This window comes from Nothobranchius furzeri, chromosome 5 (genome assembly GCF_043380555.1).
Source record: "Nothobranchius furzeri strain GRZ-AD chromosome 5, NfurGRZ-RIMD1, whole genome shotgun sequence".
In the NCBI taxonomy this organism is placed as follows: Eukaryota; Metazoa; Chordata; class Actinopteri; order Cyprinodontiformes; family Nothobranchiidae; genus Nothobranchius; species Nothobranchius furzeri.
This window is the reverse complement of record NC_091745.1, coordinates 10,279,011-10,300,412: the sequence shown is the minus strand read 5'-3', so window position 1 is coordinate 10,300,412 and position 21,402 is coordinate 10,279,011. Positions and strand designations below refer to the sequence as shown.

The following is a 21,402-nucleotide window of genomic DNA, read 5'->3' as shown; positions in this document are numbered from 1 at the left end:
ATCCAAATCTGTCAGAATAAGTGTCCTCCACATTTACCAAGTGGTTCCGCCTTAATGTACTGCAGGGCTGAGTGTAACCTGAGACCGAACCGGAACCGAATCAGCCCGACCGGTTCTGTTGGATTTGGGCCGTGAATTATGTTAATTGAGTGGGTTGTCACGCGGCGCACTCCGCTGACTCGCACAGCAACTGAGAAAGGGAGAGAGAAAGAGAGAGAGAGAGAGAGAGAGAGAGAGAGAGAGAGAGAGAGAGAGAGAGAGAGAGACTGTCTGCTCACACAAGAGAGAGGATCGGAGGACGCTCCTCCAAACAGATGCTCCAAACACACATTATTTTCATAACTGAATTATTATTTCTCCTGGAAGCGCTCAGTCAGACCGAGTGTTGGGATGCCGGGAGATCCGGTCTTGGGGAGGGGGCGGGGTCAATGACGGCGGCTGCAGCGTGATCGGCTGTCTCTTTTATTTAGGGACATGGAGAAGTTAAATGGAGAGAGAAATAGAAGTTCTTGTTCCACTTTATTCTTTTGTTTCATGTTGATAAACTGATGTTAAATTCAGCTTGAAGAGAAGCTGGGAGGAAGCTTTGGTTCATTTTAAGTTACAGGAGGTCTTGTCTCCTATCTGCTCCTCCAGAGACAGCATGGACATGAGGGTTAAAGGGTGAGGGTCCCATAGGACAGGTTAGTGGAAAGGTTTGTAGTTAGCTGGTTAGTGAAGGAGATCCATCAGCTGGGTAATTTAATCCTAATCCAGCCCACAGCCTTCTGCTGGGGTTATTATCAGAAAGAATAAAACACACATCTTAAATATTATTGGAAGCGTAGAATTTGTTTTATGTTTTATTATTTTCTGCATCAAACAGAACTTGATTCATTCTCCAACATTTCAGAAATGAACCACTGGGTTCAAATAAAATAACAAACTTAAGTCAAACATTTCATTTAGTGTCATTTCTGACAGACTTGAACTGTGGAATAAACATCGAACTCTAAAGCTGCTCAGAGACATTAAACACTCATATATGAACATGTTATGTATTTTATTATTACATTATGTGTCCTGTGGGTTTTCAGTACTTTTTTAGATTTTGTGAGTTTTTGCAAACCGTGTTTTTCTCAGCCTGAGGCGTGGTGTTGAACGAGGAAACAGATTGTTTTACTTTGTTAAATCTTCTTAAATGTTTAAACTGTTTTGTCCTAACCTGTTGTGAATTGAGAGCTTTTGAGGGATGGCAGGTTGTGTCAATTACGTTTTTGATTTTAAAAAAAAGGAAAATCAAAAGCAATTATCTGACATCTTTTATTTATCGATGAAAACAAATCAATATGAAATAATCGTGATGCATCGGGATATCGAATCGAATTGAATCGTTGACCCAATAATCGTAATAGAATCAAATCGGGAGACAAGTGAAGATTCCCACCTCTAACCTTTGGTCTTTAGCCTGCTGCTGTACAAACAGTAGGCTTTGGTCACTGGACCTTAGGGACCTGCTGGGGGTGTAGGGACTGAGAAGATCACCAATGTACGATGGTGCTTGTCCATGTAAGGCCCTATAGACCAGAACCAGGATCTTGAAATGAACCCTGAAGTTGACTGGCAGCCAGTGAAGCTGGAGGAGAAGCGGGGTGATGTGGGTGTGTTTGGAGGACTTGGTCAGAAGCCGAGCACAGGCGTTCTGAACCACCTGTAGACGGTTCAGGGAGGTTCTGCTCAGACACGTGAAAAGAGAGTTACAGTAGTCTAAGCGTGAGGAGATGAAGGTGTGGAGAACTGTCTCATGTTCAGAGCGGGACAGAATGGGACTCAGCTTAGCAATGTTCCTGAGATGGAAGAAGGAAGAGCGAACAAGAGAACTGACATGAGAATCCAGGGTGAGAGCTGGGTCAAAGGTCATGCCAAGATTCCAGACAGAAGGTTTGATGTGAGAAGCAAGCTGACCAAGAGAGTCTCTGACTTTGGGAACCAGCTTGTCTGGGGCACAGATGAGGATTTCAGTCTTATCTTCATTCAGCTGTAGAAAGCTCCCACCATCCAGGTTTTGATAGAGAGGATTTAATCTGCATAAAGATGGTAGAAGATTCCTTTGAAGGAGCTCAGGATGTGCTGAAGAGGAAGCAGATAGAGGAGGAAGAGCAGAGGCCCCAGCACAGAACCTTGTGGGACACCAAGGGTAAGGGAGGTGATGGAGGACCTAAACTTGGAGACGGCCACAGAAAAGGAGCGCTCAGAAAGATAAGAGGAGAACCACTCCAGAGCAGATCCTGATAGGCCTACCCAGTCTCTCAGCCTCTCCAGTAGCAGGTGATGGTCAACAGTGTCAAAGGCTGCAGTCAGGTCCAGCAGGACCAGAACAGAACAGTCCCCTGCATCATTGTGAGTCAGAAGGTCATTAGAGACCCTAAGAAGAGCTGTTTCAGTAGAATGAGCTCTACAAAAACCTGACTGGAAGCAATCGTAGATGTTATGTTCATCAAGAGCAGCTGTGAGTTGTTTAGCCACAACCTTTTCCAAGATCTTGGAGATGAACGGAAGTTTAGAGATGGGTCTGAAGCTGCTATGGAGAGAGAGGTCAAGACTCACTGGGACCGATGGACTGAAAAGCACTTTTAAACAAAGATGAGGGTAAGATGTCGAGGGGGCATGCAGAGGTCTTCATAGAGTTAACTAGTTTGGTTAACTCAGGCAAAGAAACAGGAGCAAAGCTATCTAGGATGATGGGCGTGGTTGGAGTCGGGAGAGGCAGCGATAAGGCTGAAGGAGAGATGCTAGATCTAACCTTATTGACTTTGTCCACAAAGAAAGACTGAAAGTTTTCACAGTCTGCAACAGAGTGGATGGAGGCTGTAGGAGAGGCAGGAGAGACGATGCTGCTGATGGTGTTAAACAGCACCTTGGGGTTCCCTTTGCTCTGGGACACCAGGTTAGAGAAAAAGGCAACCTTCACGTCTCTGACGTCAGAGTTAAAGGATGTCAGAAGATCCTTTAGGTGCAGCAGATGGACGTGGAGATGGGTTTTCTTCCACAAACGCTCAATTTTTCTGCATTGGCGCTTCAGGCTGCGAAGGCTGTCATTAAACCAGGGAGTAGGGTTCACTGCAGGAACTGATCTGGTTCTGACAGGACAGATGTTGTCCAGAATGGAGAGGCAGTGCTCGTTAAACTGAGAAGTTAAGGAATCTGGGTCGTTATCAGAAGAATACGGTGGATCAAAAGCAGCAGAAAATTTGCTAACTGTGCTCTGTAAATAAGTATTAAATGGTAATTTTGCGGCTTAACATGACAGCTTGCTAAAATAAACAACACATGACTATATTCTGTCTTTGACCCTTACACACCACAGAAAAGCAATATTTTTTCTTCTTTTTAGCTGCTTTGTTCTTTTGAGCATTAAAGGTTATAATATAATTTACTGTAAAAATATTTAAAAAAAACAGTGTTCATATTAGTGTAATAATTGTGTATGCACATAATATTTTACTTTAAAGGTACACCAATTAACTTTGTCATATTTTTAAATCATTTTCTTGAGTCAGAAAGTGCTAAACTGACCCTATCCAGGATGAATGATTAGCCTCTCAGCCTGCTCCGCTGCTTGTAGGCAGAATACTGCATTTGCAACTTGAGCCTCTCCGGACTGGTGACCTAGAGTCTCGCAAAGTCAACTATCTCGCGAGAAGCAGTAACACTTTTCATTTTCATTTAATTTCATTTTATTCATAAAGCCCCTTCCCACCCCCACTCAAGGGGACCCAAGCTTTACAGCAATCCATGTTTGCAGCTCAGACCAGAGGAGCTAGAGATGGTTGGTATTTACTGTAACGTGTTCATCATGGCAGAAACAAAGAAAACCTTTATCTGATGAAGCTAAAACAATTAAAAGAACATCTGACCAAACGAGAGTCAACATCAAGAGTTTTCTGAATGGCGAGAGCTCAGAGGCAAATACGGATTTATACAGGATGCAGACCTCGCCTTCATGCTATTGCTCTAGTTAGGACTGCTTGATTATGGCAAATATGATAATCACGCTTATTTTGACTGAAAATGAAATCTCAACAACGATTTTTAATTAACATTGATTTTATTTATTTATTGTCTAGAAAATCATAAAATTGCACAGGGCACGACCAGAGGAAAATAAAAATGAATGAAAAACGGAGAGAAACAGGATAATCACACACAAAAATCCTTATTCCTCGTGAAATACACCTGGTCATAGTTTATGACCAAAAAGGGTACAGGCTGAAGTTTACCTTATTTAAGCCTACGCATTGTTATAAAACAAATACTGCAAATACTGACAACAAAAGAGAGCTATAACATCTTTAATATAAAATTAGAAACAAATACGCATCTTTGTTGTAGTGAATTCCCACAACCTGCTGCATGATAATTGTTTAGACCTGTAGGCGGAGCCGTAGGTGTGTGTGTGTACAGCAGCATGATGCAAGGTGTCACTCAGAGATAAACTATTATCTATCTACATGAGAAATTGGAGGTGTTGCGTGTAGGGCTGTCGCGGTAACCGCAAAAATGAAATATCGCAATATGAAGAAGCCCACCGCGCTGCATCATGGGCCACCGCGATTACTGAACTTGGTTCAACTCAATGATGCATGTTGAGAAGGATGGCTGCACTGGTATCAAAACGAAACGTTACTTCGCTCCTTTGGGAGCACTTTGGTTTTCAGTACGTCAGCTGCTGCGCAGCCAGAGTCCTTGGCCGAGACAGAGCTGCCACCAGCGGCAAAAATAAATAAATAAATAAACGCTCGGAGACCTGCTGAAGTCCCGGACAAGCACTGCTTCTGCAACCGTCCCAAAGAGAGTTTGAGCCGAGCTGGAGCTCACTCGCTACCTGCAGGAGGAATGCATCCACCCTAAAGAACCCCCCTGACATGGTGGAGGAACAACCGGGAGAGATTCCCTTTGCTCGCCAGAGTCGCACGCAAGTACGTGTGTGTTAGTGCAACGAGCGCACCATCCGAGAGGGTTTTCAGTGTTGCTGGAAATGTTGCCACCCCTCTCAGATCCTCTCTCAAACCGTATATGGTTAACATGCTGGTTTTCCTTGTGGGTAACAAGGACGTGACCGAGCTATAAACCACCGTCATTCGTGTGTGTGAAAGTGAAATGATAGTGCGCCCGCCCCCCCCACCCCGCGCGCGCCCGGTACATGTAATTTTTTATGCTTGATTTTAAACAACTAAACAAAATGGGGACTTGTTTCTTATTTGTTAGATGCTGCAGCCAAATTTGCATTTAAAAGTTTAACCTTCTCCTGAATTTTGTTGTTTTTAAGTTCAGTCGGACTCCGACTGTCGGAGAAACAAACGTTACTGCGATCTGTGTTGTTACTGCCCTTTGATCTGCATTCAGTAAAGTGTTATAAAAGAAGGCACGGCAATTTTTAACCTTTTTTAAATGTGTAAACATTATGTTCAGATAGTACTGCAATAAAAAAAGGGCTGCAATAATATCGCACACCGCAATATTAAGCCACCCTGAATCACCGCAGGGGGAATTCCTCAACCGCGACAGCCCTAGTTGCGTGAGAACGCATGAAGAGTGTCTCACGCTCATTGCATGAGAATTTGCAGCCCTGATAAAATACGAATCCACTTCAGATACAACTCGCTGTGTCTTGAATTTATTTACAGGGCCTGAAATTCACTGCGGGATTGCGGGTATTGCGCGTTATATAGTCGCTTCTCGCAAATCTAGTTTTATAATGCGGGAAAGTCTCGCACAGCTTGCAGCAAATGTGGACGTTTGTATCGGAGCCATTAAAATCCCACAACATCGAACCCGTTCTTCATCTTGGTGATTGGCGGCGCGCTGGATTATTTTTTTTCTCCACTTATCAAAATACGAGCTCAGTCCCTTGCTAGCAGCAAAGCAGTGCTTCGGTTGTCGGATTTAACACCTGCAAGCAGACATAGACCGCTGGTTAAAACGGAAATCTAACAACAAAGGGGAACCTGCTCCCAAAAAAACTTTACAAGAATTCACCAGCGCAGAAGGCAGCAAGGGAGAAGGCGCTGGAGGCAGGGTGGGAGGCAGCGCTGATTCCAGCGATGCTGTGATTGAGACAGGAGACAGATCCTCCGGACTTTCAAAAAGGTAGCGTCACTGAAAGTAACGTTAGCAAACAGCCTAAGATAAGTTTCAGGCTAACTGGCTCAGACTGTATCCCTGGCTTGAAAATAATAATGGTGAAATGAACTGCTCCATTTGTAAAATGGCCCTACGCAAGAGCAGTTTGATTTCAACAGAGCTTTTATCAAATGGAAAGAGATGAAGCAGAGGAGACAGAAGACGGAGAGGACAGAGGACCAAGCGGAGCGTGGGAGAACCCTGCTCTAAAACTAATTAGTACTGTGAGCTAACAGATACAATAATGTACATAGTTGCAATCGTGTTTGATGCCACATCAACAAAACTGTTTGTGTTAAAAGTTGGGTTAATGAAAATTTACCAGTTTGAGATGGAGGAATTCAGAGACAGAAATCAGAGTAAGAAGCGAAGATGGAGACAACAGATAAAGAAGCACAAACAAGAGCAAAGATGCAGCCCAGAGAGTTGGACAACAAACTTCAGCAATGAAAACTGTTCAGATAATTTCTAATACCAGTGCAGCAAAAAGGAGCATTTATATTTGATTTTTATACTTCTAAGTTATTACAATGGAGAAAGATGCAGTGTTAGAGGCCAAGAAAAAGACAACATTCAGACAAAAGAAAAGATGGCCACAGATGCAGCTATGAGGACCACTAAGGAAGATTAAAAAAAGTTAATAAATGCATCAATCTGAGGTAAGAATACAACAATGTTAAGGCCCATTGTTAATCCCACAAGTAGTTCCTGGAAAGTTTATATTTCTTTTTTTAACTTCTGTGTGAGGAAAGAAATCAGGCAGAGGAGATGAAACAAAGAAAGGGACAAGAGCAACGAAGATGAGAGTGCTGCAGGAGTCCAATGAAAACTGCTTATAAACGTGATGTAAGGGTATGATTAGAACAACATAAGACTGCACATTCGGTAATCCCTCCCCATATATAAAATCCCCCTGTACAGACATATGTGAGGGGGAATTCCCCCCTATTTTTAGAAGTGAATTTCAGGCCCTGATTTAGCTTGTGAAACTGCTGTTTTTAGCGAGTCAGATCCACCAAGAGATGTTCATGTCGATGTATCATACTGCACATGTGCACTTCAATCTCTTTCCTAATGTTTTGCTAACCTGCAGGGAACACCGCCAGCGAAGTTCTACAGAAAGTAGCTAACAGCTATCAGAAATGTTGCTAACTTGTTTGCTAGGTGTTTTTAGGATTAAAATGTAGAAATAGTGACAATGCTGTTGGGGGGTACACTTGATTTGCAACTCGGAGCAGCGCAGGAGGGAGGAGCAAATAATCGGCTCGTTTTGTTTTTATATTTGTACCCAGATTGTAATTGTGATTTAAATTTGATTAATCGAGCAGTACTAACTTTTGCATGTTTGTAACTTTACATTTGTAACTACGTTTTTCTAAATGTGGTAGTGGTCACGGCCCGGTCCGTCATCGATCATCCACTCACCCTTCAACCCACATTCATGAGCTCTCCTGTCAAACGCTGAGTTATTGATGTTGTCTCTACCCAAGCTCCTCGTATCCTCATACGCCTTCAAATCCTCATTTATGAGTCTCAACACTTTCATCACGACTCTGGACAACAGTCAAACCACCTTTGTTACCAGTCCCACTGAAGCTATCCGCTCTGCCAGCCGGCCCTGTCAGAGAGCCGCTTGCAGCTTCCAGAGTAACCAGCCATTGTTTGGGTTTACCGACACACTACAACCTTTCCTTGTAGTCGCACGATTCCTCCTCTCAAAATCCTTCTTCAAAGTTGGTCACATTATTTCCCAGGAATGGTAAAGAGGCTAGCTGACATGCTAGCACTGAAGTGTGCTTCCAGTGGAGGACTCCATCATATTTTAGATCATGAAAACAGCTGATTTGTTTGATTTACTGATGAACCTGTAGAAACTAGTGAAGGCTGAGGAGACGTTTCAGCTGTTAGATTAAGGTGTTAAAAAGACAAACTCACAGCGAGGAGGAGGGTAAAGCTGTTAGTTTTTACAACTATGATTAAAATGGACACTAGGGGGTGTTAAAGCCAGCCAAAACTCTCTTAGTGTGCCTTTAAATTAAAGCATGCCCATTTTTTAAATGTAGTTTAGTAGTTTATGGTTTATTAATAGTCTATGGTTTAGTTGTTGGCGATTAGCCAACTATAGATATAATAATTTGTGACAGCCCTAATACACAGTGAATTAATGTTTTTAGGGTAGTAAGTATTGATAAATGATTAGAAGTCAGGAGACCATTTTTAAATACACCAACTTGGCAATGTGTTGGAAGAATTTGTTGACTGATTGACTTAAGCGTTTAGTTTTTTAGGCACGCAATCCAAGCTAGTCAGATGGAAAAAAAAAAAAAGTCCCTTTAATGCAGGGATTCCCAAAGTGTGGCCGCTAGAGGGTGCGCGAGGTGAAAAGTGTAATGGCTGCGGAGCTCAGAGAAGTCTGTCAAAAGCCACCATTAACGTAGCCTGAAACTCATTTGTGGGTGGGCCTACGAAAATGTAAGTGGGCCCAATAAATGTAATTGAAAACAAGTATATTTTGCGTGTGTGTGTGTGTGTGTGTGTGTGTGTGTGTGTGTGTGTGTGTGTGTGTGTGTGTGTGTGTGTGTGTGTGTGTGTGTGTGTGTCCTCCGCACATGCCCTTGCTCAGGGGTCGGCAATCCGCGGCTCTGGAGACACATGCAGCTCTTCCATCCATCTGATGCGGCTCTCTGTGCTTGTAAGATAATGAATGGATATTTAAATAAAATGCTTTATATTTTACATCTGTAAGCTAATTCTAAATGTAAAGATTGTCTGCGTAAACCTGAACAGGTCCAACCCGGTCTTACTGTGTGACCGGGTTGACGCGTCACGCTTGTGCGTAATCATAGGCGCTTTCTGAGCTGAAGACGATGTGAGATTCTGGGACTCTCCTCAGACGCCACATTGGAGACAGGAGCAAGCACAATTCAGCCAAAGTTTCATCATCAGGGAACATTTTCTAAGTGACAAGTCTCTCTGAGAGACCGGGTTTGGAAAACTCGCTTCAGTGGAAGGAATCTTCCCGCATGCGCTCTGGTTCTGCAATGCGTTCCAAGCCCCTCTCCACATCTTCAGCTCGCTGTGCACCTTAAGTACGCGCTGACTGATCGGTGTCCAGCTCAGATGTTCAGAAGGAAATCTTTTCTTGATTGATTTAGCCACATCTGCGATTTGCGAAACAAATAAAGTGTCAGTTCGTCTGCATGCGTCGGGGTAAATCTTTCTATTCTTTCTCCGTCAAAATAAACGGCCAAATACGGGAACTGTCCGGTCAACACAAGCCCTGCTTTTAACTGTTTTGTTTTCTTGTGAAAATTGTTACAAATTAAACTTGATTAACACCAGAGCCAGGCGTACTGCACCGTTATCTCCGTCGCTGTAAATGAGGGAAAAACAAAATGGTCGGATCCTTTTCTGACCTTCCCCACCTACAAAGTTTAATTACAACAATCAGATGTGACAGAGCCTGGATTTGTATTCTGAACAGTCTAAACATGTTTTAAAAAGAAACGTATGACAAAAGTGGCACCTGCTCAGTAAAACCACCAACAGGGTGAAAAATATCTAAATATTGTCGGCAGAGACGGGCTACAACTTCTGGATCCATTTTATATAAATCGTTTTATTGATTATCTTCTTATGAAAGATAGCTTTGACGTATACGAGCGACCGGTACCGGCTGCTGTCTGAGGGTAGGCCCCGCCCACAACGCCGCGGCTGCTATGGTGTTTTCTTTACTGTGGGAAACGGGTAATAATGGCTCTTTGATGGGAACAGGTTGCCGACCCCTGGTTTAGCGTGACGTCTGATATATATATATATATATATATATATATATATATATATATATATATATCCATGCCCTGATGTGGGGCTGGGGGGTGTGTCAACATGGTCAGGACATAGAAGGGGGTGCACGGATAAATAAGTTTGGGAACCACTGCTTTAATGCATTCAATAAATTAACATGTTTCTTTGTTAATATAATGATCAGTTGTTTTAAAAAGAGGAAGCCCCTCTGGGAGACATCTTGTATTTTCCAGCCTCATCACAACACACACCATACATCATGAGCCCCCCATAATCTGCCGCCGCAGACAGCTGCGATGTCTACCACATACGCGCTATCCATATTGAGCTGTCTGTCTGTGGCTGCACTCCAGTTTCTCTTGTGAGCTGGTTAAATTGCACAGGTTTCTGCTGCCTCTCCAGGATGTTTCAAACAGGAAAGCTTGTGGGTGGCAGTGCTGCTTTTCATGCCCTTTAAGAGACTGAGCCGTCACGCCTGCTGGGAATCTCAAATGCCATTGTAATGCCATGTTGGTGATTAATACAATAAATGCAATAAAACCTAACCTGATGCATTTGGCGTTTAAATGTTGGGAAATATAAGGGATAAACTGCACATAGTGGGAAGAACGAAGAAAAAGGAAGTGTGATGAAAAACATGGCTTGGTGTGTGTCGAATACTGGGGCCAAGGCAAATATTCAATAATCATCCAGTGAAGTACTGAGGTCACAGGTTGCATGTAACAGCTAATTGCAAATATTGCAACGAGCCAACAGCATTACACTGACAGCGCTGTTCCAACAAGGCTCTGGTCTGAGAGAGAGATGAGTGGCTAATTACAGTCTGGCTGCTATCAGCTTTCACATCAAGGCTGGGGGTGGGATAGGATCCTCCCTGGCCTGCGTAGCTCCAGGGATATTTATGTGTATTATAAAAGGCATGCAGGGGAGTTCTGGAGAAGCAATCTGAGCTGATTCAGAGCAGCAAACACTGATTTGCCTTGTCAGTGTGATCAATCAGCATTTAATCAAGGCTGCAATCACACTTGGCAAAACAAACATAGGCAGTCCATTAAACCACGTACCCATGACGTATGATCTTCACATGCTGACATCACCACAACACACACACACACACACACACACACACACACACACACACACACACATACACACACATAACAACTCCACATAAGCAAAATAATAATGAACTAAATGTTTTTTCACGATGAACATTTTAAAATTGCTCTCTTTAATGTAATTAATAGGTGACCTGAATGACGAGGAGGAGCAATGCTGTTTTGGATTCATGTTGATTTTTCACACACTACTGAGGTTCCTAACTTTGTGAAATGAATGAAGTGTGAAAATGTCCAATACGTGTATGACTTTTCCTTTTATCTGTGGGAAAGAATAATGATCCAATTCACCAAGCACCTAAGAACAAGAGTGAATAGCAACAGAGTATTGGAGGGTATTTTTACTCATTCTGGGGCTCTACCCACACATCCGGCTGTCCTGCTCGTTCTGTGGATGCATAATTCTTAAAGGTGATGCCAGGTTTACCAATAATACAATTACTACACCATTTGGTATTATCAAAGGGGATGATTGAGTGACTGAAATGACATTACCCAACATTTTATCAGCCGTCTCTTCCACATACCATGACCTATTAATAGGCTGTATTGTGGATTTATGGTTAATAACTATCAGTGTGTTTACATGCAGCGTCAGACGACCAAACTATTGCCTTAGCAAGGTTTTTTAAAATGTATGTAAACGCGATGGTCTGGCTGAAGGCCAACTGAGTCTAACTGAGCTGTAGCCAGATGATAAGGTGAAACTAAATTCCTCTGCATGTAAACGGCTCAGCCCAGCTGATACCAACTGGGTACTCCCCCTCCGGAAGTGACGAGGTTGGGGAAGTGGTTTCTGATTGCATCACCACAACGCAACACGTGGAACACCATCAAACAGTAAAGTACGTCCCAAATAAGCTGTGCTGCAGCATTGTTGTCCATTGCTTCAACCATTGTGCTTATCCTGCTTTTTACTCCGTCTGCTTCACTCCCGCCAGCGTTTGTTTACTATATGTGCCACCTCCTGTATCAGAGTGGAATGAACTTAATTTAATAATTGGGGTTTCTAACATATAAACTAGGTTAAAGGGTCCCAAATGATTATTGCCGCAGCTCAACTCTGGTGCGCATGTGAACCACGGAGTGTTGTTGTGGCCAATCGAGGCGTTTGTTTTATTGACATCACTGAGCCTGTGTTTGAAGCTAAAACACAGCAGCAGTGAGAGGATGTGCCGTTCATCAACTCAAAAGGACAAACACGGCACTGTGACTCTGGAAAGCTAAAGTTCAGTTCACTTACCAGTTTACAATAGAAGCAGATAAATCAACCTGACCAGTATCTTGGCTAATTTTTGCTACTTTTTAAATCATTGTTGATCAACCATGTCTATGCATAGGTCAATCACTAAATCCCTAATAACTTAAAATAAAAATAAGTCTATTTGGCATCCAAGACCGAGTTCAGATATCTAAAGTAGGGCTGCTCAATTAATCGAATTTTAATCACGATTACGATCTGGGCTTTCAACGATCATTAAAAATGACTTGAGCCGATTATTAGGCTATATTAGCACCTCCCTCGTGCTTTGCTCTCGCGTAGCAAATCGAGCGCACCTCTCTGCGTTTCGAACACGTGACGTGTCACATCAAGAGTAAAGCTAGTAAAGCGTGACCTCAGAGGAAAGCTAAGTAGACGTTATTTGGAAAGGAGAGGATAATGGCTGCTAAAGAAAGAATTCCGTTGGTTGAAAAGCGAGGTAAAACTACTTCAGTGGTGTGGAAATATTACGGGTTCGCAGAGTCAGACGTGAATCAAGTCGATATAGTGTGTAAACTTTGCTACGGTGTTGTAGCGGCACCACAGGGCAACACTACCAATTTATTTAATCATTTGAGGACCGCTCACAAAGTAACATACGATGAAACAATGAAGGAGCATAGGGAAAAACCCTCAACAACACCGGCTTCATCCTCACAGACCTCCATTCACGCTACCCTGTACAACGCGACTAAATATCCCACCAGCTCCCAGAGACACAAGGAGATAACAAACGCGGTAACTTTTTTCCTCGCCAAAGACCAATGCTCAGTCAACACAGTGAACAACCCCGGCTTTAAGAAGCTAATCAACACTTTGGACAAACGGTATAACTTGCCATCTCGTCACTATTTTAGTCGAGTGGCGATTCCCGCTTTATATGATGAGTGTCATGATGGTGTCACAAAGGAAGTGGCTACAGCCCAATATTTTTCCACCACAACGGACTTGTGGTCAAGCCGCACCATGGAGCCGTATTTGAGCCTCACGGTACATTTCATTGACATGGATTTCAACATGAAAACGAAATGTCTTCAGACATCATTTTTCCCAGAAGACCACACGGGGCAGAACATGGCTGCAGGTCTGAAACAAGCACTGGCTACGTGGGATCTGGAGGAGAGTAAACTCGTCTGTATAACCACAGACAACGCTGCAAACGTCATATTGGCTGCAGAACTGAATGGCTGGATGAGGCTCCAGTGCTTTGGGCACAGATTACATTTGGCCATAGGTGAGTAGGCCTAATTCCTACTGAATATGATGCATAATGTGATTTTCTTTTAATAAGTATACAACATAATGCTTCGAATGAATATAATATATAAAAAACTATTTAAATTCAGAGATACTTTTATTCCTTCTCAAAGTGATACACATTTTCTATGAATTATACAAACACATGAATAAGCTACCATCACTTTTTCCTATTCATTCACACTCAAGGAAATGACAATCATCCTCTTGATAATGCTTGTTTATATTTTTTATGTTTTTACAGAAAGAGCCATGAAAGATCACAGGATTGAGCGTGCAGTGGGGGTCTGCAAAAAAGTGGTCAGCACCTTTTCATTCAGTTGGAAAAAAAAGAGAGAGCTGAAAAAGGCACAGATAGACCTCAAACTGCCAGACCACTCCTTAAAGACCGAGTGTCCAACCAGATGGGGATCTAGGCAGGCCATGGTTTCCAGAGTCCTTGAGCAGCAGAAGGCCATTGCCCATGTCCTCTCCCAAGACAAAGGAACTAGGCACCTCATCCCCTCATGGCAGGACATCGATGTCCTTGAAGCCATCAACAAGACCCTGGGGCCTCTGGTTGAATTCACTGATGCACTTTCTGGAGAGAAATATGTGAGTGTGTCTTTAATAAAACCAACACTCCACCTATTTAACAACTCAATCCTGGCTGAGCAAGATGATGACACAGATCTCTCAAAATGCATCAAGAGGAGAATACTGGAGTACCTAAATGAAAAGTATGGTGACTCACCAACACAAGAGTTGCTTGACATGGCCACTGTCCTGGACCCAAGGTTCAAACTGAGATATGCAAGCGAGGTCAGCCAAGAAACAATCAAAGCCAGACTGACAATGGAAATGAAGTCCATCATGGTATTTATCTATCTTGTCTGTCTATCTTTCTGTCTATCTATCTATCATTATTTATAGTAATTATTTAAGGATTGTTCTTTAGAATGCCAAACCCGAGACAGATAAAACTGGTTCCTCATTCTGTGTTGCTGTCATTTTGTTTGTCCCATTAAAGGAGGCTGCAGTGATGGGGACACCCGTTGGTAACACGGAGGTTGCTGATGATGGTGCATCAAACCAAACGAAGAGGAAAAGGGGCCTAAGCAGCTTCTTTAAGGCCCCTCACAGCCCAGCAGCTCCAGGTGCAGAACATACTCTTCAACTGGACCAGGCCATAGCTTGTGAGCTTCAGGGGTACCTCCAGGCAGGGACCCTGGACACAGAGGAAGACCCACTGGGGTGGTGGAAGCTATCACAGAACCTCTTCCCACGACTCTCCATCCTGGCAAAGAAATATCTTTGCATCCCAGCCACAAGTGCCTCATCAGAAAGGGTCTTCAGCACTGGTGGAAATGTTGTCAACTGCCTGCGTGCATCCCTAAAGCCTGACCATGTTAATAGGCTGGTGTTTTTGGCTAAAAACCTTTGAAAGGTTGCAGGAACCATGTTTTGTTGAGTCATTTTAAGATTGTATGGGACTCTGGCCTACTAGTTTTTATTTATTTCTTATAAAAGGTACTACTTTCAGTGTTTAATTTTATTTTTGTTCAGGCAGCAACTTTAGTTGACATACCTCAATATGAGGTATGTCAATTTGATGCAATTGTGCATTGTGTGGCTACACAGCTTGCCTTGATGTTTGGTTATTTGTATGCATATATGTTATGCAGTAGTTTGAAGTTCACTGAACATTAATGTTTACATTTTTTTTATTTATTTCTTATATTGCAAAGCAAACATTTGCACAGTGGTCAGTATTTGCACACCATTTTATATTTTTTGACAATCTTTAAAGCAATTATTCAATACATTGTTATTGTTAAATAAATATCGTGAAATAATCGTGATCTCAATTTCATTGGAAATAATCGTGATTTTCATTTTTGCCATAATCGAGCAGCCCTAGTCTAAAGTGTTTTAATTTTTATTTCTGTGTATTTCATCTAACTGAATTACTTGGTTCTTTTTTGTTGGGGGGGGGGGGGGGGGGTCATTTATTACTTAATTCAGTCTAACTTTACTTCATGCATCTAAGAATAGTTTGTTATCAATATGAGATCTTCTAAGACTAGCAGATCTTACGGTCTCCTGAGACCAGTGTAGTGACAACTGAACTCCAAATATGTGAGTCGCCATAGAAAAATCATGAAAAGGTGTAGCAGTAACCCAAGTAAACACGTTATAGGACCTTCGCAGCAACAATTTGTTTGTTTTTTTCTCCCCAACAACATGGCAGCATTTTTCCCTGATTCACTGTTACATCAATAATCAGAATGGAGTAGCGCTGCAGCAAGCATGCTGGCATAAATGTTCAATTGAAGGTGAAAATAGGAAATTGTAAAGAGGGGTGCAAGATTTTCCCTGAGATGTGCCCTCATTTATAAGCATCCTTGAGAAAGCAAGTGTGGCAAAGTGCTCATTTATAAAGAATCATGTCAAGTAGGTTGCTGAGGCACTCAGGTATGAACATAAATTAAAAAAGATGAGCAGTCTGCACGTTTGAAAAATGCTTAAAACGATCTTGGGCAGCATGCTATGCATATGAAAGGGAATGCACACACTGTTGCTGTTTCCCCTTTTGTGCAGTGCATTGCTCCAGTTCCATCAGTCACATCAGACTGACTCCCACATTGCCACGAACCTCCCCACGGTCATTCATCACAGTGCCACTCAAACGCTGACTCTGGTCCCTGGAGTGTCATGTTAATATGCTCCCTCCGTGTGTGTGTTCATTCATGTATGCATGCATTTTAGCGAGCGAGTATACCTTTTTCTGGACGCATGGCTGAGTTCCTGCGTGGATGATTTTTTGCAAAGGGCTAATTGGTTGGGTGTATTTTCTTTCTATCTTCTGAGAAAGTTCTAGAAATAAAAAGGTGTGTTTCAGTATTGACAGAGAGGGGAACGACGGAACGAGTCGATAGACGGAAGAGAGGAAAAGTCAGGAGGAACTATGCAACAGGCACAGGGCAAAGAGGATGACAGTGCCTTCTAGTAACCTCTCTGTCAACATGATTATCTTTGAACACAGCTCGGGGTGAAAGATGTGTCACACACCATGTAAGACGGTTGCTAAGGGGGAGTTAAATGGAGACTCAATGGGAAAGCAAGGCTGGCTTTGCATTAACGTGCTGAAAATGACTTTATGAAAAACGCATTTTCTCCTGGCAGAAACGAGCAGAGAACTCCTGCTGAGCCGGTTCTGTGGACTAGCTCCAGGGAAAGCGTCTGTCTGATGCCGTGAACTGATCCTCACTGTAACAACGTGTGATGCACAATTGGTGTTTCATCATTTAGCCTCTCTCAAAACGAAGCAGAAGGACATCAATCCAAGCACAGCGGACAGAGATTTAATAATGACTGACAAGCTAAGGTACAACAATGCCACTGTAATAGATGCACAACTGTGTAGCAACCTTAGATAACAGATCGTTGGACAGAAAGAGTTTATAGTAAATTTAGCAACCACTGGTCTCCTGTTTCAAAAGGTTAATAGTTGTGATGATGTCAGAGAAACATCCCTTTAAAACTGTATCAGTAACGCCTAAACAAGCTTTAGATGAACATGTGTGCACACGTGCAGCTGAGAAGATGTGTCCTGCTGGGTGGAAACAGAAAGTCTGCACTGTTTCATTGCTGACTGGCGAGTGTTTGACTTCTGTTATGATAAAAATAGAGACCTGTCCACTAATTTGTCTTCTGCTGATGTACATAAAATGGTATTAGCTCTTAAATAAAAAACGAAATCTCTATGTCGTGCACCTAATTATAAAATAATAGCATCTTATTGTGTCTGATTTATAAATGCACCCTAACTCATTTCATATATTTAATTAGTCCGCTGCTTTAAAGACTGTTCAACATCTGGATTTTAGGAGCATACATCAAATGACTGCAGCTGTTTCAAGCTGTGACTCCAATGCTTATTGAACACAAGAGAAATGTGTTAGACCTCAGAATAACAGTAGGCAATAAGAAGAAAATTTACATTATTTTTAGTAAGAGTACCTGCAAGTTTAAAACCAGTTTAAAACACATTAAAATGGGTGTTAATAAGTAATAATTAATGGTTTTCCTAGCTTGCGGTCGCCGTCACTTTCGACGGATGTTTAAAAATTTGGACATGTCTCCGTTACCCTCTGTGAGCCCATCGGAGAGCCCTTGTGCCGACACATAATGGCGTTGCACATCTCCGCATCGACACGGATGGAGAAGTGTAAATAAGTCTTTAGCTTAGGACTTGGAGTCCAGAAGAAGATCAAGAAGCTCATCCTGTAGGCTGAGATACAAACCACATCATCCAGTCACAAAGACACTCATAATTACTTCACCCAATCACAGAATCATGCGTAAATAGTCGCTAGGTGAAGACAGGCAAGACTTTCTGCTTTACGGGAGTGTGCTCGTTGCTGCTTCCAGGTGGACAAAGTCAGGAAGGACTCCCACTAGATTTGTAAAGTCACAAATTTTCTAAACTGTGGCTTCTGGTCATGACACCTTGTTTGTAAATATATGTATATAACGTAAATGTTAATATATGTATATAATGTAAATGTTAATATATGTATATAATGTCAATGTTAATGTATGTATATGATGTCAATAATATATGTATATAATGTAAATGTTAATATATGTATATAATGTCAATGTTAATATATGTATATGATGTCAATAATATATGTATTTAATGTCAATGTTAATATATGTATATAATGTCAATGTTAATATATGTATATAATGTCAATGTTAATATATGTACATAATGTCAATGTTAATATATGTACATGATGTCAATAATATATGTACATAATGTCAAAGTTAATATATGTACATAATGTCAAAGTTAATATATGTACATAATGTCAATGTTAATATATGTATATAATGTCAATGTTAATATATGTACATAATGTCAATGTTAATATATGTACATAATGTCAATGTTAATATATGTACATAATGTCAATGTTAATATATGTACATAATGTCAATGTTAATATATGTACATAATGTCAATGTTAATATATGTATATAATGACAATGTTAATATATGTACATAATGTCAATGTTAATATATGTACATAATGTCAATGTTAATATATGTACATAATGTCAATGTTAATATATGTACATAATGTCAATGTTAATATATGTATTTAATGTCAATGTTAATATATGTACATAATGTCAATGTTAATATATGTACATAATGTCAATGTTAATATATGTACATAATGTCAATGTTAATATATGTACATAATGTCAATGTTAATGTATGTATATAATGTCAATAATAGATGTATATAATGTAAATGTTAATATAATATATATGATGTCATATCAACATTTACATTACATTCATATAATATGTATATAATGTAAATGTTAATATATGTAATTTTGTGGCTTGCTAAATCTGATCCTGTCTTCTGCTGGAGGTGTTTGGAAGTGGCAGAGGTAGGCAGAAACTGTGTGGAACTCCATTTTTAGCATGACAGCAATTTTACATAAGAAACACCAGAAACATGCTTTGCATTTTAGTGCAAAAACAGTAGCATTTAGCGGTTGTTTGCTACATTTGACCTTTTTTGTTTTTACTCAAACCCTATAGTTTCATTCTGAGAGCTAAAAATGGTTCGTTACAAATGTTTGTGGTTTTCACTGCAATAAATATGTCATTCTTTCTACTCAGATTTAGATTTTTTGTTTACTTTCAGGTTAATTGTGCTAATAGAGTATGACAAAATGAACGACTCTAAACTCACATAGGTGAGGCTGTGCTGAAAAAAATGATACCAAACAAGGTATAAACAATAAAATATAGAGTGAAATATAAAGGTAAACACTAAAACTTGTAAAAACGCCTAATTATACCACCGACTCCAGAGGGTTAAATATATCATATAGGACACACACAGTGATATTTCAGAAGTGAAATGAAGTTTATAGCACCACAAAAAAGAAGTGAACTCAATATTTATAAGATCATCCTTTTTGCAGAAAAAAACTGCCTTTAAACGCTTCCTATAGCTTCCAATGAGAGTCTGGATTCTGACTGAAGGTATTCTGAACCATTCACAGATTTAACTCTTCCATTTCCTCAACAGGTTCCTAACTGTGGAAACAGGCCGCTGAAATCTCTGGGACAGCTTTCTGTATCCTTCCCCTAAACCAGTGTTTCTCAACCCTGGTCCTCAGCGCCACCCTGTCCTGCATGCTTTCTATGTTGCCGTTTCCAACAGCATTGTTTCTCTGCTTCCACACACCTGACTTAAATGAATGAGAGATTAACAGGCTTCTGCAGCACTTGATGTCATTCTAAGGAGGCAATGCAAATATGTGAACCAGGTGTGTTGTAGCAGGGACATGGAAAACATGCAGGACAGGGGGGCACTGAAGACCAGGGTTGAAAAACACTGATCTAAACCATGACGATGAACAATCTTTAGCTGTTTTTATAGGACCAGAGCGTTTGCAAAACGGGATTTGCCGTGGCTCCCTGGGGAGGATAAAGGTCGTTTATAAGACCAGACCGTGGCGGTAACGTGGCACAATCGTGGCAATTTTATAAAAGATTAGGTGATGGCGGCATAAAGGGGGTATAGGGGCGGTCTCTGCGCTGCCGCAGACTTCCGTTTATCTTGGACATAACTTGCTTTTTATAGCGATTGAAGTCGTGATCGTTACGTTTTTTTTTTAACAAGCAGCTCCTAAAGGTGTCTGTCCGCATCAGTCCCTGTGCAGTCTCTGGTGATTTGAGCTTCAGCTCTAACAGAGAGGCCCATGGAGCGCTGCAGCGCTCCAGTTTGCCATCTCAGCTGATTTTGTTCAAAAAGCAAACCTTATTGCATGTGTTTACTTTCATTTTCAATAAATTTGCCAGCCAGAGCTCAGCAATAACTCCCCATGTCATCATGACATCTGCCTCTGTTGCGCCAGGGTGCATACGACAGACCATTACTGCAATAGTACTACCAAGCGAGGCGGAACGAATGCCGCAAAATTCGCGCAACGCCATGCCGACATGGCGTGTTTATAGACATACCACTGCGGTAATATTACGCCGATTTGCCGGCATGGTGTGTCTTATAAAAAGGGCTTTTGTTTTCAGCTCATGTGAGAGTTGTTCTGAGACCCCATGTTGCTACTCTTCAGAGAATATTAAAGAGGAGGGAAACGTTCAATCGGCCCCCTTAAATGCTCTTTCTCATGATTGTATTCACCTGTGTGTGGAGGTCAAGGGTCACTGAGCTTACCAAACCAATTCTGAGTTGCAATCATTAGTTCTAAAGGTTTTGGAATTGACAAAATGACAACAGTGCCTAGGGCTGCTCGATTATGGCAAAAATAATAATCACGATTATGGTGACTGAAATTGAGATCACGATTATTTAGGACGATTTTTCAATTTATGTTGATTTTATTTGTTTTTATTCAGTCATAAAATTGCTCAGGGCACAATCAGGACAAAAATAAGAAACAAGATGATCACTAAAAGAACTCCTGATTCCCAGGATAAAAAGACTAATATACTTATAGCTCATAGTCTATGACCCAAGGGTTATAGACCTTGGTTTAACTCATTTAAGTCTAACCAGTACAGACCCAAATACCAATATCTTGCAAATACTGACAGCAAGAATTATACAGTGGCATTTATAACAAATACATGCAAATAAATTGATGTTCACAAAATGTTGCATAACATGTATTGAGTCGTGTCAAGGTGCTGTAGGAGCGTGCACTAGCACCGTGTCCTCAGAGAGATTAGTCATTAGTTATCAGCGTGAGGAACTTATT

The 21,402-nt window shown here is 41.3% G+C and overlaps 2 protein-coding genes across 4 annotated transcripts in view; one reads left to right on the top strand and one right to left on the bottom strand.

Annotated features, from left to right (window-relative positions):
• asic2 (acid-sensing (proton-gated) ion channel 2) overlaps nt 1–21,402 on the bottom strand; it is an 808,019-nt gene that overhangs the window by 774,206 nt on the left and 12,411 nt on the right. The gene's annotated exons all lie outside the window — the stretch shown is intronic.
• On the top strand, nt 12,661–15,568 carry LOC107378548 (E3 SUMO-protein ligase ZBED1-like). The gene is made up of 3 exons (XM_070551302.1): nt 12,661–13,582; nt 13,850–14,460; nt 14,615–15,568. Exons 1-3 carry the CDS (start codon nt 12,748–12,750, stop codon nt 15,026–15,028), a joined length of 1,860 nt encoding a protein of 619 aa, XP_070407403.1. The 5' UTR covers nt 12,661–12,747; the 3' UTR covers nt 15,029–15,568.

Excerpts from the sequence above, each read along its gene's own strand:
- LOC107378548 (XM_070551302.1), top strand. The coding sequence starts at position 12,748 with ATGGCTGCTAAAGAAAGAATTCCGTTGGTTGAAAAGCGAGGTAAAACT. Across the intron at positions 13,583-13,849 it reads CAGATTACATTTGGCCATAG|AAAGAGCCATGAAAGATCAC; the intron begins GTGAGTAGGCCT and ends ATGTTTTTACAG. Across the intron at positions 14,461-14,614 it reads TGGAAATGAAGTCCATCATG|GAGGCTGCAGTGATGGGGAC; the intron begins GTATTTATCTAT and ends GTCCCATTAAAG.